The 17607-nt window shown below is 42.2% G+C and overlaps 1 protein-coding gene across 6 annotated transcripts in view; it reads right to left on the reverse strand.

Annotated features, from left to right (window-relative positions):
• Positions 1–17607, reverse strand: part of LOC115180543 (protein cordon-bleu) — a 67768-nt gene that overhangs the window by 14550 nt on the left and 35611 nt on the right. For all 6 annotated transcript variants that reach the window (XM_029742710.1, XM_029742726.1, XM_029742744.1 and 3 more), the window contains one exon: positions 6144–6744. In XM_029742710.1, the coding sequence (XP_029598570.1) occupies positions 6144–6744 (601 nt within the window). The remainder of the gene's footprint in view (positions 1–6143; positions 6745–17607) is intronic.

Raw genomic sequence — 17607 nt, forward strand, 5'->3', positions numbered from 1 at the left:
ATGAGATCCTCAGACCCCTTGTGAGACCATATGCTGGTGCGGTTGGCCCTGGGTTCCTCCTAATGCAAGACAATGCTAGACCTCATGTGGCTGGAGTGTGTCAGCAGTTCCTGCAAGAGGAAGGCATTGATGCTATGGACTGGCCCGCCCGTTCCCCAGACCTGAATCCAATTGAGCACATCTGGGACATCATGTCTCGCTCTATCCACCAACACCACGTTGCACCACAGACTGTCCAGGAGTTGGCGGATGCTTTAGTCCAGGTCTGGGAGGAGATCCCTCGGGAGACCATCCGCCACCTCATCAGGAGCATGCCCAGGTGTTGTAGGGAGGTCATACAGGCACGTGGAGGCCACACACACTACTGAGCCTCATTTGGACTTGTTTTAAGGACATTACATCAAAGTTGGATCAGCCTGTAGTGTGGTTTTCCACTTTAATTTTGAGTGTGACTCCAAATCCAGACCTCCATGGGTTGATAAATTGGATTTCCATTGATTATTTTTGTGTGATTTTGTTGTCAGCACATTCAACTATGTAAAGAAAAAAGTAGTTAATAAGATTATTTCTTTCATTCATATCTAGGATGTGTTGTTTAAGTGTTCCCTTTATTTTTTTGAGCAGTGTATAAATGGAGCTTCACAAAACACTCCAGGCCAGGGCCGGACTACCGCATTTGGGGGCCCCTGTTTTAGAAAAACAGATTCATTTTTTAGGAAACAACTTCCTGCATTTCAAGACATTTTGTGTCCAAAGAATTTGAAGTTTTGTAAAGCTAGTCTACACATTTTATCATGAAGCTCTGAAAATATGTTGCAGTTATAAAGCTAATTTCCTGCAATTCTACACTTTTTGTCATGGGCCAGATCACCCCAGCGTGAGTTGTTTTATGCACCTGATGTCAGAATGCACTGTTCCAAAATGTGATTGATGCGCAAAAGCACAGTTAACCCACGCTGCCTGCTAATTATCTATAGGCTGTTTCAACTTGTCAATTTCTAATTATTTTCTAACAAGTTTTATTTTCTAACAACGGTATGAATTGAGGTGTGTTCCGCCTCCACATTAATTCACATAAAAGTAGCCCATTTCACTGTTGCGGACAATGGATGTTTGAGGCTTTACTGAGCCGGACAAACTTTTCTCTTCGAGGAGAACCCAAGCACCTCCCCAGTGTTTCCACAGATCAAACATGCTGATATTTGCGCAGTCTTGCACAAACTTTTTCCCCCTGGCACATTTTCTGGCTGGTGCTCGTATTGCCTCGATTGCTGTTTTCCTTACAAATAATAACTTCGGACTTCTGTGCATTCCTATCAAAGTAAGTGCCTTATTTTCTGTATATCGTGTTGTCTTTTCTACTGTAGCATACAGTATGTATGTATTGAGCATAATGTATTTCAAGTTTTATTCACATGCTTTCAAGCACTGTTGACAAATAATGCATTCCGATTATTGCATAGATTGTAATGGACACTTTTGATATGTGTAAAATACTTTTTGGAATGTTGTACTGATTATGATGAGCTAATGCTAAGCTATTTGCCAGCTAAGTGTGATGCCATGTTTGTTGACATTATACAATGCATTATGGGTGTCACGTAAACATCTGTCAGACAAAATATGTTATAATGAGGTGAAGGAATAGTTCACTCATCTTTCGAGTAAACTTCCGGAAGTGAATGAAGGGAAGTGAATGATCATAGACAACACACCCCTTCAACATGCATTCTGCAAACAGACCAAACTCATCTTGTCTCCTCTTCTTATCTTTGGTTGACGCGAAAAAACAAACAGGGTGGCGTGCACACACTACCCATCGCCGGATTACATTCTATTTTTAGAAAGTGTTTTACTCAATTATTTTGATCAATGGTGAGCTCACCCTTGACGTGATGAATTGTAAATAGTTAATTCACATTGTGGTTTCTGTTAGCTAACTATGACTGCTTGTGTTACGTCAATCTTTCCTCAGTTAGCGCTAGGATTAATGTCGCCTACATTTGTAATGGGTCCTAGGTGTAGCTGGTGTAGAGAGTCAGGCGCAGGACTGCAGATATGAGTAATCAACGTACTTTTACTCAAAATGTCAAATATACAAAGTAACAAATACACGCACACCATGACAGACCGAAAATACAACAAACAATCACTCACAAAAACCATGGGGGAACAGAGGGTTAAATAATGATCCAGTAATTGTGGGATTGAAATCAGGTGTGTAAAACAAAGACAAAACAAATGGAAAATGAAAAGTGGATCGGCGGTGGCTAGAAGGCCGGTGACGTCGACCGCCGAACGCCACCCGAACAAGGAGAGGGACTGACTTCGGCGAAAGTCGTGACAACATTTTCCGATTTGGATGATTGTGTTATGCTGCCGCTACTTCTGTGAATGTCTGAACATTGCATCCAAAAATAAACTGGTCACTTTCAGGACATAACTTTGTAAGGACTGTGTTTGTGCAAAATATTTCTGTGAAGAAACAGTGTGGCCAGCTCAAACGCTGACTGTTGCATCAATCGAAACATCCAGGGGGTTTCAGAACAGTAGGCCACTTGACAAAACAAGAAACTTCATATCTGGTGTTTTATGTAACAGTGTTTCATCAAAATTAGTCAACAGTGGACTATAGATTTTCAGAATATTGTCATCTTGGATTTCCATTTAATAGGGGGTCTGCTTTGACTCATATCAGTGATCACATACATAGTATGGGTACACAGCAGCAGTAAACTCAGAGAAACATTCAGAGAAATCTTTGTGATCATGATCTCACAGAAAGACTGATGTCACTGTGTAGACTGGAGCTGAACGGCCTGCCACAGGGGTGTAACTGTTTGTTGGTCCTAAATAGGACCCTATTACCTATATAGTGCACTACTTTTGACCTGGGCTCATAGGTCTCTTGTCATAAATAGTGCCCTATAAGGGAACAGGGTGCCAATTGGGATAAAACCAGTAACAGGCTGATGTAATTGCAGCCAGTGCCGAGCGATGTGATATGTCAACGTATGCCTCACACATCCCTTACTCAGCAGCTGATGGACCGCATGGAGTAGAGCTGGCCGTGGGAGTGACTGACTAACTCTGCGCCCCAGCCCCTTTAGATGACTGACTGCGTTCCAAGTGTGACAGCTAGCGCCCCAGAAATATGCACCCAGCTACGGGACTTAACCGCACACAGCAGATTAAAATGAGAGATTCCCTATTGTCAGCACACTGAAGATAACGTAAGACGTAGGGTAAGAAACACCCTGCAGAGGCTAACAGATGACCTACAGGCCCTTTAAAGCACTGAGAGGACATGCGCACGCGCACACACACACACACACAGCACGTGGGTTCGTGGATTGATTGAAACAGCCCCAATTGAGTGTGTTGAAATCTCCAGTTTATTTTCAGACAGAAAATGTATCTTAAGATGAGAATCAACGATCCAAAAACCACCTATTAGAGAGACCGCCTCTGTGCCTGAGCTAAACATTTACAATTGGGTTGAAGGACTGTTTTTTCCACTATGATGGAGTGAGAGAGAAGAGGCAGAGCTGGGAGAGAGAGAGAGAAAGAGAACAGACAAAAAGAGGAAACGAGAGCACAGAGGAGCAGTGTTCCATGTGAGAGAGGAGAGAAATGTCTGGGTTGCACTATTCCTGCTAACAGAACCAATAGAGGTTCTCTCTCTTCACACAGGTGGAGAGGCAGGAAACAACTGCGCTCACATACATTATAGAACCTAAACAATGATTATCTTTAGCCCACAGGGGTTAAATAAGGGGAAACATCTAAAATCCCTGTAGTACATCATCCCTAATTGATGCGTGTCATCTATTTATTTTACAGAATGTACAACTGATGATGTACAATCACAAATATACAACTCCAGATCAGAACATAATGATTTGTTTTGTTATGTTTTGGGGAAACCTAGTTGTTCTGCCTTGTGAGCAACAGGTAGGTCTGTGGGTCTGACAGGGTCTTCCCAGCAGAAGTCTATTAGATACAGTGCCTTGCAAAAGAATTCATCCCCCTTGGCATTTTCCCTATTTTGTTGCATTACAACCTGTAATTTAAATTGATTTTTATTTGGATTTCATGTAATGGACATACACAAAATAGTCCAAATTGGTGAAGTGAAATGAAAAAAAATGACTTGTTTCAAAAAATTATACTAAATAAATAAAAAGTGGTTTGTGCAAATGTATTCACCCCCTTTGCTATGAAGCCTCTAAATACAATCTGGTGCAACCAATTACCTTCAGAAGTCACATAATTAGTTAAATAAAGTCCACCTGTGTGCAATCTAAGTGTCACATGATCGGTCACAGGATCTCAGTATATATACACCTGTTCTGAAAGGACCCAGAGTCTGCAACACCACTAAGCAAGGGGCACCACCAAGCAAGCGGCACCATGAAGACCAAGGAGCTCTCCAAACAGGTCAAGAACAAAGCTGTGGAGAAGTACAGATCAGGGTTGGGTTATAAAAAAATATCTGAAAGTTTGAACATCCCACGGAGCACCATTAAATCCATTATTACATTTTTTTTAAGAATATGGGACCACAACAAACCTGCCAAGAGAGGGCCGCCCACCAAAACTCACAGACCAGGCAAGGAGGGCATTCATCAGAGAGGCAACAAAGAGACCAAAGAAAACCCTGAAGGAGCAGCAAAGCTCCACAGCGGAGATTGGAGTATCTGTCCATAGGACCAGTTTAAGCCGTACACTCCACAGAGCTGGGCTTTACGGAAGAGTGGCCAGAAAAAAAGCCATTGCTTAAAGAAGAAAGTAAGCAAACACGTTTGGTGTTCACCTTCCAGCAGGACAATGACCCTAACTATACTGTTAAAGCAACACTCAAGTGGTTTAAGGGGAAACATTTAAATGTCTTGGAATGGCCTAGTCAAAGCCCAGACCTCAATCCAATTGAGAATATGTGGCATGATTTAAAGATTGCTGTATATCAGTGGAACCCATACAACCTGATGGAGCTGGAGCAGTTTTACCTTGAATAATGGTCAAAAATCCCAGTGGCTAGATGTGTCAAGCTTATAGAGACATACCCCAAGAGACTTGCAGCTGTAACTGCTGCAAAAAGTGGCTCTATAAAGTATTGACATTTTTTTTGGGGGGGGGGTGAATAGTTATGCATGCTCAAGTTTCCAGTTTTTTTGTCTTATTTCTTGTTTGTTTCACAATAAAACATATTTTGCATCCTCAAAGTGGTAGGCATGTTGTGTAAATCAAATGATACAAACCCCTCAAAAAATCTATTTTAATTCCAGGTTGTAAGGCAACAAAATAGTAAAAATGCCAAGGGGGTGAATACTTTCACAAGCCACTGTAGGCCTGTGGGTCTGATAGGGTCTATTTGTTCTGCACAGTGTCTTGGGAATAGCAGAGGAGAGGGAGGCACACCCAGGTCTATAAATCAACTCAGAGCAGTCTGCTTTAAGTGCGTCCACTGCACTAAACACTTCATCCCTCAACCTCTCTCATCCTCGCCAAGCTAAATAAATATTGTCCGCTTTAACCCGTTTCAAGAAAAGACACAATCGATATAACTCTGGTCTTGTGCATTTTGTTCCCTTGTTAGATTAGGTAGTACAGTGATTCTTTTAGGATGGAGAAATGTCAAATTCTACACTACAGTGCATCAATAGGAATAGTGAGGCTAATAGCAATGCTATTTCACCTGGTTTACTGAGGAAAGATTGTACAAAATGTAAGGCAATCAAATCTGCAGCGCTGCAATCCCTGCCAACTCCTGTCCTGTCACGTGGGGGTTATTTTGTTTATGCTGCCTTGGGTCTCTACTGGCTAAACGTCTGTACAAGCATCATGTCTACCATCAGCAACTCAGTTCAGGTTGAGGGGAACCTGTTATAGTGAAAAGCGGTAGTAGTGCAACAGTCCTTGCGGGTGTTCTCCAATTGGGTTAAACCATTTGGAGGAGATCATTAAGGAGCCTATTACCTAGGCAAGGGTTGTTACACTGTTATATGACTGCTATGACTTAGCACGTTCTGTCCCTTCGTCTACCGCTGAACACTGTGACTGGAACAGCCTGTGGGTTGATGGGAGAGAAAACTCAATCGGCCTCTTTACATTGACTATATATGTGTACTGATGATACTGACCCATGGCGCTGTGTCTGTTGTTCTCCGTCTCGTCTAGTTTCAGGCCAAGAGCAGACTCTCCTCTGGTCTCCTCCGGTGTGGTGCTGCGGGACGAGTAGGGGGTGGGCTTGGCCTTGTCAGCGTTGCTGCTGGGGGCGGAGTCAACCTTTTCAACCTTGCTGGTAGGGGCGGAGTAAGCGGCGACATTGACCATAGTCTTGCTCCTGGGGCCGGTGTCAACCTTGCTGGGGGCGGAGTCTCGGGAGGAGTCAGCCATGGCAGCACTGCTGCTGGGGGTGGAATCAGGGCCGGGCTTAGACACATCAGCCCTGCTGGAGGCGGAGTCAGAGTCGGCCATTGAGGTGTCAGCGACAGAGGTGCCGGCGGCAACCCCACTACTGCTACTGCTGCAGACAGACCCATTGCTCAGCTCAGAGCCAGAGTCCTCCTCCGCAGGCAGGCTGGGGGTAGGAGAGCTGGGGGCTGGGGAGGGAGAGGGGGCCATCTGGACAGAGGTGCGAGGTGCTGGGGTGCAAGGAGCTGGGGTGACAGAGGTAGCAGGGGTAGGAGGGGGTGCCGGGGCCTTCCTCTTCCTCAGTGTACTCTCTGAGTCAGGAGCCACCTGAGAGAGAGCGAGAGAGAGGGAGAGAGAGAGAGAGTAATGCGTCTCAGCTTAACAACTCCCCCCAGCCATGACTATATACCCTATAAACCATTTATTTTTGGACATCATCACTGCTCATTATCATATTAAAAAGGTGCACTACGCAGAAGTCGCGTCGCCATTTCCTGGTTGCTAAAATTCCAATCTGTTACAAAACAAGCAATCAATGTGTAGAAAATCATTGTACCATCTAAGCCGTTGTGAATTATCTTTTCCATAACCAAAAATACTGTATTTACAGCAGTTGAAGTAGGTGTACAAAACCAAAAGTAAAAGATGCAAAAACATAACTTAAGAATGGGAATCCTAAAAATAGAGCACATAGAACAGATCAACTGCTTGTTAGACTTGCTTTCAATGAGAATGACATAACTATCATTTCTATGTGAATTTGGTCGGATCGCCAAAAAGTTACATATTGTAGCTTTAAGTTATTAATACCTTTTTAAGATTAAATGTATTGTATGGATTATGGAACTTTGCCTGTCAGTCAGACTATCAGTCAAAATACCTAAGTGTTCCATGTTTATTTGTTTGCTGTTAACTGAAAGGGGTATTATTGCTTCCTTAGACAACAAAACAATGTGTGACCTATTTAGGCTTTGGGATAGTTAAAAGGCCAGGGCCAGAGGACCTGAGGGACCTACTGGGTACATTACTTAAAAGCATGTCTGACATGTATTGGGGTGCACGATCGCGGATTGATTTAAAAACCAATAGAAGAATATTCAAATTAATTCTAAAACTCACTGGCAGCCAGTGCATTGACTTTAAAACCGGTGTAATGTGGGCTCTCCGTCTGGTCTTGGGCAGCACCCATGTTGCAGGATTCTGTTTGTTTTGCAGGTTACCAGTGACTTTCTTGGGTAGACCAGACAGGAGAGCATTACAGTAGTGAAGACTGTTTGTAACAAAAGTATGGAGGAGTCTCTCTGTATCATCCTGAGATAGAAACGGCCGCACCTTGGCAATGTTCCTCAGGTGGTAAAAAGCTATTTTGGTCACATTCTTAATGTGTGATTCGAAATTTAGATCAGAATCAAACATGACCCATAGGTTTTTTTACCTGGTGTTTTCTTCGATGCCCGTGAATCCTATTTGACCGTAATGTTGCTTTACATTGATCAAAAAAGGTGTTGCGTGAGTTTGGGCGCATAAGCCTCATCTCAAAATAGTTGTGATAGGAGAAAACTGAGGATGGATAAACAACATTGTAGTTACTCCACAATACTAATCTAATTGACAAAGTGAAAAGAAGGAAGCCTGTAGAGAATAAAAATATTTCAAAACATGCATCCTGTTTGCAACAAGGCAATAAAGTAATACTTAAAAAAATGTGGAAAAGCAACGTTAAAACTTCAATTCTAAAGTAGTCATTAACCGTAACCGCTGCGACAGAGCCTGGACTCGAACCCAGAATCTCTAGTGACACAGCTAGCACTGCCTTAGATCACTGCGCCACTCGGGAGACCCACTGACTACCAATCTACATATTTTCAAGCATAGTGGTGGCTGCATCATGTTATGGGTGTTCCTGTAGTCATTAAGGACTGGCGAGTTTTCCAGGATAAAAAATAAACGGAATGGAGCAAAGCACAGGCAAAATCCAAGAGGAAAAGCTGGTTCAGTCTGCTACCACCAGACACAGAGATTAATTCAACATTTAAGCAGGACAATAACCTAAAACAAGACAAAATCTACACTGGAGTTGCTCACCAAGAAGACAGTGAATGTTCCTGAGTAGCCGAGTTACAGTTTTGACTTAAATCTGCTTGAAAATCTATGGCAAGACCTGAAAATGGTTGTCTAGCAATGATCAACAACCAATTTGAAAGAGGTTGAAGACTTTTGAAAACAATAAAATGGGCAAATGTTGCACAATCCAGGTGTGGAAAGCTCTTAGAGACTTACCCAGAAAGACTCACAGCTGTAATTGCTGCCAAAGGGGATTCTAACATACAGTATATTGAATCAGCGGGTTGAATACTTATCAAATCAAGATACAGTATATTAGTGTTTTATTCTTCATATTTGTTTTAACTGTTTTAATTGTTAAAATTTCTCACACTTTGACATTAGAGTATTTTGTGTAGATCATTGACCCAAAAAATGACAATTAAATACATTTTAATCTCACTTTATAACACAACAAAATGTGGAAAAGGCACTATATATACACAGTTGAAGTCAGAAGTTGAGAAGGCCAGCATCCTGGAGTCGCCTCTTCACTGTTGACCAATAAAAAGAAAAGATTAAGATGTGCAAAAGAACACAGACACTGGACAGAGGAACTCTGCCTAGAAGGCCAGCATCCCGGAGTCACCTCTTCACTGTTGACGTTGAGACTGGTGTTTTGCGGGTACTATTTAATGAAGCTGCCAGTTGAGGACTTGTGAGGCGTCTGTTTCTCAAACTAGACACTCTAATGTACTTGTCCTCTTGCTCAGTTGTGCACCGGGGCCTCCCACTCCTTTTTCTATTCTGGTTAGAGACAGTTTGCGCTGTTCTGTGAAGGGAGTAGTACACAGCGTTGTACGAGATCTTCAGTTTCTTGGCAATTTCTCGCATGGAATAGCCTTCATTTCTCAGAACAAGTATAGACTGACGAGTTTCAGAAGAAAGTTGTTTCTGGCCATTTTGAGCCTGTAATCGAACCCCCAAATGCTGATGCTCCAGATACTCAACTAGTCTAAAGAAGGCCAGTTTGCTTCTTTAATCAGAACAACAGTTTTCAGCTGTGCTAACATAATTGCAAAATGTTTTTCTAATGATCAATTGGCCTTTTAAAATGATAAACTTGGATTAGCTAACACAACGTGCCATTGGAACACTGGGGTGATGGTTGCTGATAATGGGCCTCTGTACGCCTACATAGATATTCCATAAAACGTATTTTTTTTAAAAGCCATCGCCAGCTACAATAGTCATTTACAGCATTAACAATGTTTTCACTGTATTTCTGATCAATTTGATATTTTAAATGGACAGAAAATTAGATTTTCTTTGAAAAACAAGAAATGGTATAAGTGACCCCAAACTTTTGAACGGCAGTGTATATATATATTATTATAATTTTTTTTGCTAGGTAGCGTTAGCTTGTGCTAGTCGGCTGTACCTGTGCCAAAACTCTGGTATTTTCATCCTATAGCTTGTTCTCCATCTTCTTTTTAAATAGTGAGCCAACATGTTTTCAGCTATTTTATTTCCATGACTGATCAAAACTCGTTCTCATGCTCTCTCGTCTCTCTGCAGCAGACATATAGTGAGCAATATGTTTGGAACATCAAATCGCAATATCAAATTGCAATACTATAAAATGGTGATGTTGTGGAAAATTCTGCCATCACAGTGAGAATCGCAATACACATTGTATCGGCACCTACGTATCGTGATAATATCGTATCATGAGGTCCCTGGCAATTCCCAGCCCTAATTAAAATGGGTCAACCCCTCCTTATATCTTCAACAAATGTTCCCCCTGCTACAAACCGTCTGTACTACTACTGTCATCTGTCTGTATGTCAACTGGTGAGCTGTTTATGAACTCAATGACCCAGGCCTCCAGTACAGAGACCATAGATATGGAAAGACAGCACAGCATGGGCAGCCCCATTGCTTCGTATGCTCTTACTGAAAGGGATATTATTGCTTCCTTATACAACAAAACAATGTGCAATCCCTTTAACCTCAACATGTCCTCTGATCCTGAAGGCATGGACATAAAAACACTTTGAACTGCGTTTGGAGGGTACTTCAAACCTTTGCATGGGAATCCTATTTGACCGCAATGTGTGTGACCTAAAGCCTTACATTGAACAAAAAGGTGTTGCGTGAGTTGGGGTTAGGAGTGCATAAACCTCTTCACAAAGGCGTTCCTCACCTTTTCTATGGTTGCACATATCATCTACGCAAGGGTGAACTTTGATGTCTAAATATTTCATCTGTGTGACAGCACCGATCAATTTCGTGAAGAAATAAATGACCATATATTTGCCTCAGCCTCAACTCTATTTGTGTGTGTGCAACGTGTGCAAATCTGATACAAAGGTGAAGAAAAACATTGATCTCAAATGTGAAGACAATGTATTAAAATGGGTCAACGCTTCTTTCTATCTTCAACAAATTTTCCCCCTGCTACAAACTGTCTGTTTTAATACTGTCGTCTCTCCGCATGTCAACTGGTGTGCTGTCTATGAACTCAATGACCCAGGCCTCCAGAACAGAAACCATAGAAAGACAGCACACATTCTATCCTTGCAAATGGCATCCTGTGTGACCGCATGGGCAGTCCCAATTGAGGGCTATCTCCATTTTAAAGTAGTCATCCAGAGCCCTCTATCTTCATGGCAGAGACAGACAGCCATTACCCTGGTATTACTATTCACTCTACCACTGACAGACTGTAACTCCCCATGCTCCCTCATCTTACATGCTCCATTAGATCCACAAAGTTGACCTGACACAACTCACTGTCTCAAAACTATGCAGTAAATGTATGGTCCAATGAGAAATATTCATCACTCTCTAAAGTGTGCGTGCAAACGGTTTATATTGCTATCGTTATGCTTCCAACATATATATCAGATTTAGACGGGAGCTAAACCATTGCCATGCAGGGTTATTCAATATACTAAGCAAGGGAAGCTTTGGTCTCCGTTTGGCCAATCTTATGTACATGTTCCCCAGACTTAAGTTGGCTCCTCTAAATCCCAAAGTGCACCACTCAGTCACTTTAAACCGTAATCCATAGCTGAGCAACATAATCAATTCCCCTGGTGTGTTTACACTCCAGTACAACAGTAGTATGGAGCATTCATAGAGAATGGCATGATTAGTCTGAGAGGACGCTGTCGCTTTGTTCTGCTGCACAGTATTGTCTTTCACTCTGAAGAGCAGCCAATCAGTCACACACATGCACACACACATGCACACACACACACACACACACACACACACACACACACACACACACACACACACACACACACACCTTCATATCCCAGTCAGTCCTCCACTACAGCTTCAACTTTGCCCCACATGCTATGGTATGCCAGAGACCGACAAGTATGAACGGTGGTGTGATGGTGGAGGTGCATACACAGTTCAGGGAGTTTACGCAACTCTACCTCTGTAAAGAAGTGCAAGGTGGCGGGTGGTAAGTAACACAGCGTTCTAACCACAATGACTCAATCCCAGAGAAACACCACAAGTATTTTCTTAGAATATAAAAATAAAACAAGGACATTCTGACTTACTTCAACCACATTCAAGGAATACAAAAAAAAGTTTGACAAATCATTTGTTATGGCTTGTTGCTACTTTCATCGCAATTTCAAGGTGGTGGAGGTGATTTTTCAAGGAGGTGATTTTCATGCCCAAACTGCTGTGCACTCTCTCACCCAGTCAGACTCGCCTACTTACCACTTGCACAACCCTTTAGCGCTCTACTAGCTCTATATCACAGACAGCATCAAATCACATTTACTATACACTGATGTGCTGCCACTCAATGCTATCATTCAGTCAAATATTTCTATAGCTTTTCTACCACCTAATCCTGCAGGAATGCTAGCTCACTCCTTAATGGTTGACTTGGTCTATGTCCCAAATGGGACCCATAGTGCACTACGTTAGACTAGAGCTCTCTGGGCCCTGGTCAAAAGTAGTGCACTATTAAGTGAATAGGGTGCTTATTGGGGATGCAGGCTCAGCCCCCTGGCTGCCAAAGCTCCAGCTTTTTAATTACTCAACACAGCACACCACTCCAGAGCTGGCACAGTGAATTTACAGGCTCTTTATGGTCAGACCACACACACACACACACACACACAAGTACATGCACACACATACACAGATTTCAAAGTAAAAGTATATCAGTGCTCATGGCATAAGTCCACTTCAAATAGAGAACCAATGTACCACTGTAGATGAAGTGTGGACTACTCTGTGCCAACTGTAGTAAACATATTCCATTATATCATCTTTATCAGTGCTGGATATTACTTTGTCTGCTAAGGTTAAGATTACATTCCAACATAAAACCACAACAAGGCCTAGGTTTTTTGTCATTCTTTGAGGTACAAAACAATTCTTTCAAAAACTTAACTGTGAGACTGTGATTTGGAAATAATAATGATTTAAAATGTGAACATAAACACAAAACACAGCTCCAAACAAGCCCCATTATCTCCAACAGGAGGAGAGAAGACCATTAGAGCCAACATAACATGGTGAAAAAACAACATTCCCCACAACATTTCTGTGAGAAGACGCCACCAATACTTCATTAGATTTACACACACACACAGAGAGAGATGGTAGACTACACAGTTCCAGTGGGCTGTTTGTTTTGGCATTAGGGGCCTCTTCCTTTGTTCCTGAGAACACAACGTTTTCTTCCTTAGGAAAGAGGAAAGGAGCATGATAGAGAGACTCCCAAATGGTACCCTATATCAGTGTTTCCCAACCCTGGTCCTTGAGTGTCCCCAACAGTACACTTTTTCATTGTAGCCCTGGACAAACACACCTCATTCAACTCATTGAGGTCTTGATGATTATTTGACAAGTTGAATCCGGTGTGCTTGTCCAGGGATACAATAAAAATGTGTACTGTTGGAGGTACTCGAGGACCAGGGTTGGGAAACACTACCCTATATAGTGCCCTACTTTTGACTAGGGCTCTGGTCAAAAGTAGTGTACTATATAGGGAATGGGGTGCCATTTGGGATACACCCTAAATCTGCACTCAAAACTAGTAGAGCTGCCCATGCTTCCGTTTCGCACTTATTTTAATCACACTGTTCCACAGCAGAGCCTGTCACACTGAAACATCCACAGTGTTGCCTAATCACTCATACATAAACTAGCAAGTTTGCATGAAGTGAAACAAGACAACCTAAAATAACCTGCATAGCCTTAAGTGATAGAATTTCATTTACAGAGGGTGTTGATTAAAGGAAATGGAGGTCTTGTCAGCAGATAGACTGAAAAACCAAGGCAGGCCACTTGAATATTCCAATTCAGAGAGGCGTTGAGTAAGTTAAGGCCTCCGCACCAACCATTCTCACTCTAACTCAAAGTGTTCTGCAGCCACATGGTTTACTTGCGTAGCAATCATGTAGGCCTAACTGAGGGATTGCAAACATATGACTCAGATCACAAGCTTCCTCTTAAAGGCATCATGTGTGACCTTACAGAATGTGGAACATTTTAAAAACACTACTGATCAAAACTGACGTTTCCCACGAATTCAAGTTTTAGAAAGGGTCCACAACTATTATTGAGCATGGTATCATCAGGCCAATGTATAAATATCCAAACCACACAAGATTGTAAACAGACAACTTGTATCTTGCTAAAACAGATTAAAACGGTAGGCTACATTAAAGTGGATTAATAGCGCTGCAGTACAAAAAGCCAATGACGGATTGCTATGAAAGACTAAACCCCTCTTGGTTTAGATTATGACATCTCCCTAAGGAATGGTTTATGCAGGTAATGCTAGCCATCTCAATCAATCACACTTAGCCTGTGCTGCCAGCTATCCCCCTGATGGGATGGAGTCTGAGGCTACATCCCAAATGGTACCCTATTCCTTACATAGTGCACTACTTTTGACCAGGACCAATAGGGATGCTGCCTCAGACTGTACTGCTTGGCAGGTCCACCCTGAAAGCAGAGCCAGGAGTCGATACATCAACATCACTAGGAGCCATGCTGCAGAGAAAAACAGAGGATATTCAGTAGGCTCCATGACTTGTGTCCCGTTGATTTAAATACTTGAGAATAGATCAGGTCAACTACTGAGATTCAGAGAAGAATAACACTCAGAGTAGGATTGGAAAATTCTGGTAACTTTCCCAAGATTCCCAGGTTTTCCAGAAATCCTGGTTGGAAGATTCCCAGCATCAAGGGGAAAAAAGGAGCAAGGAATCTGGGATTCTCCAAGTAGGATTTCTGGAAAACCTGGCAATTTTGGGAAAGTTACTGGAAATGTGCAACCCTACCCTGGAGTAAGCAGATTGAACCCCCAAAATGGAACCATAGAAGACATATTACTCAATGTCTATTACAAAATGTTTTGAGCGTGTACGACTATAATGATCATGTACAACACTGGGTTCCTACAGTAGGCTCCAAGTCTCTTAGACCAACCACTATTCTAACCTAACCTACCTAACCCCCTTCCCTTTCCAAGAGATATTTGTTGAAATTATTTTTAAAAATGTACAGCAAACTTTTGTTTGTCGAACCCTCAACCTCACCTGTCCTCTGCTCTGACTATGTACAGTAACATTGGCATAAAGAGCCTGTCAAGCTGATTTCATGCCTGTCTGCCTCTGGAAACACGACACCCCACTTATACATATTTCATGTTGTGCCACCAAAACACACCTCATCCACTGTTGCATTACTACTGCAATCTCAGAACCAAATCTAGTGTTTATGTTAACAGTCTGTCTGTCGCTAGAGACTCCTGTTGCATAAGCCTGATGTTACCTTTCCAGCATGCCAAACAGGCTTACACAAGTGTACTTGCCTGTTTCAAACCTATTACCGAACACTGAAGCGGAAAGCTCAGGATGACAGGCTAGGCCATGTCACAAAAGGCATTCTAAACATGACCTCTCACATGCTGACCATAACGCTCGCGTTGCGTGCGTGAGCACTGCAATCTTTGCAGCCACACTGTTCGCGAGCGTCTGTGTAGTCAGGCGCTAAAATAAAACTTGGTTCTATTTGTGACGCGTGACATGCTGCAAGTCCCACCTCTCCCATCTCCTCATTGGTTTTTAGGAGCATATACCCACGTGGGTGATTGAAAGATGAACTGAGATCCACACTCCAGTCCAGTCGGTGGTGGTAATGCACATTAAAGTTGGTTGCCACCTGCCATATAAAGTCCAAAGAAGAAGAAGAAGCCTGAAGGACGAGAGATTACAAGAAACAAACTTTTACCCTTTTATCTGTGAATTAATTGTCAGAGTAAAGGACCTTGTGTATTTCAGGTAAAATAACAACCTAATGTCTATATCCCAGGACAAATTAGCTAGCAACAGCAAGCTAGCTAGCTAGCTAAATTGGTATCAATGTTTAATGCTTTTTGACCTGTCCCCAAATTAATATAGTTGGTTCAGAGTTCGTTTTGGTATTTCAACCTGCGTGTCCTGATCGCATCTAGTGTGGGTGGACAAAATCAACATGAGTACAATGTCGCACGTGCCGTCTCGTCAGCATGTTAGCCTACTACTGTCCAAATCATGTCAGCTATTTGCCTAATAAAAGCTTAAAACACTCCTTCAGCACAAGATGTTGGATGCATACCAAATGGTACCATATTCCCTTTGAAGTGCACTATAAAAGGGAATAGGGTGCAATTTGGGATGCATTCATTTTTTTGTCTTGACCCCAGATAAACCCAGTTGGCTATTTGATTGAATAAGGTCTTGGGCTTGACTATTGATTGTAAATTGATACTGTACTGAGATGAATACAGGGTCATAACTAGTGATGGGGAAAATAAATCGATACAGTTACCTATCAGGATGCTATTTCTGATGATATATCGTTGTTGACAATATTACAATATTATTTTTGCACTAGTTGGCTGTACCTGCACCAAAACTCCAGTAATTTTCCTTCATAGCTTGTTCTCCATCTTCTTTTTAAATTGAGAGCCAATTTGTTTTCAGCACCTTTATTTCCATGACTGATCAAAACTTGTTTTCTCATGGCCCTCTCTCATCTCTCTGCAGCAGACATATGCTGAGCAATATATTTGGAACATCGAATCGCAATAAAATCACAGTATTGAATTGCAATACATATAATATCGTTAGAACCGCAATAGATATCGTATCGGCACTTAAGCATCGTGATAATATCATATCGTGAGGTCTCTGGTAATTCCCAGCTTAACATTCTTAGAAAAAAGGGTTCCAAAAGGATTATTTTTGGTTTCAGGGAGAACCCTTTTTGGTTCCATAAGAATATGACTTGAGAGAACCCTTTTTGGAACCAAAAGGATTCTACCTGGAACCAAAAAGGGTTCTTCGAAAGGTTCTCCTATGGGTACAGCTGAAGAACCCTTTTAGGTTCTATATAGCACCTCTTGCTATACAGAGTGTAGTCATACCGCAGGGGAAGAGATTGTCATCACTACAACAATAGCCATCCTACCAGTAGCTCAGGCTCATGGAAAGGAGACCTAAGAGCAGCCATCCCATCCCTCAGGCACTCCGTCCTCATCTGATCTCTCTGTCCTTGTCTAACCCTCACAAAAGGTTACATCAGGCCCATGTGCCATGCGTCTCAACATGCAGCCAGCCATCTTCCAAACACAATACTTGTCTCATCCGTGCTAGTGAGTCACAGGACAGCAAGTGTTGCTTATCTCTGGGTGAACAGACTGATAAAGACGTCATAAGTGTGGTGTTTCTGAACAGTGTCTAATACCCTTTTCAGACATATGGAATATGGCGCCTTGAAAGCGCCTCGGCTACAGCATGTTTGTTTGTCTGTAAGGGTACACTACGGCTTTTTAAATGCCGACATGAAACCCTCTCTCTCGAGATAGCGTCGATGCACCACTGAACAGGCATTTTACTTGTCAATCAAATAATCTCGAGCTGCCTGTGTGCAACCTGGCTGCCTGCTGCCTGCGCGCAGACCACTCTACCCTAAAAAAGTATGTTAAAGTTCATTAAATACCATGATTTACCAAGACGTTTAGTAAAAAGAAAACACATCTAGCACCCTACCATAAAAAACTGCATAAAAACAACACAACAGAACATCAATCAGCTACTTTTATTGAACACT

The sequence above is a fragment of the Salmo trutta genome, chromosome 3, assembly GCF_901001165.1.
Source record: "Salmo trutta chromosome 3, fSalTru1.1, whole genome shotgun sequence".
Taxonomy (NCBI): Eukaryota; Metazoa; Chordata; class Actinopteri; order Salmoniformes; family Salmonidae; genus Salmo; species Salmo trutta.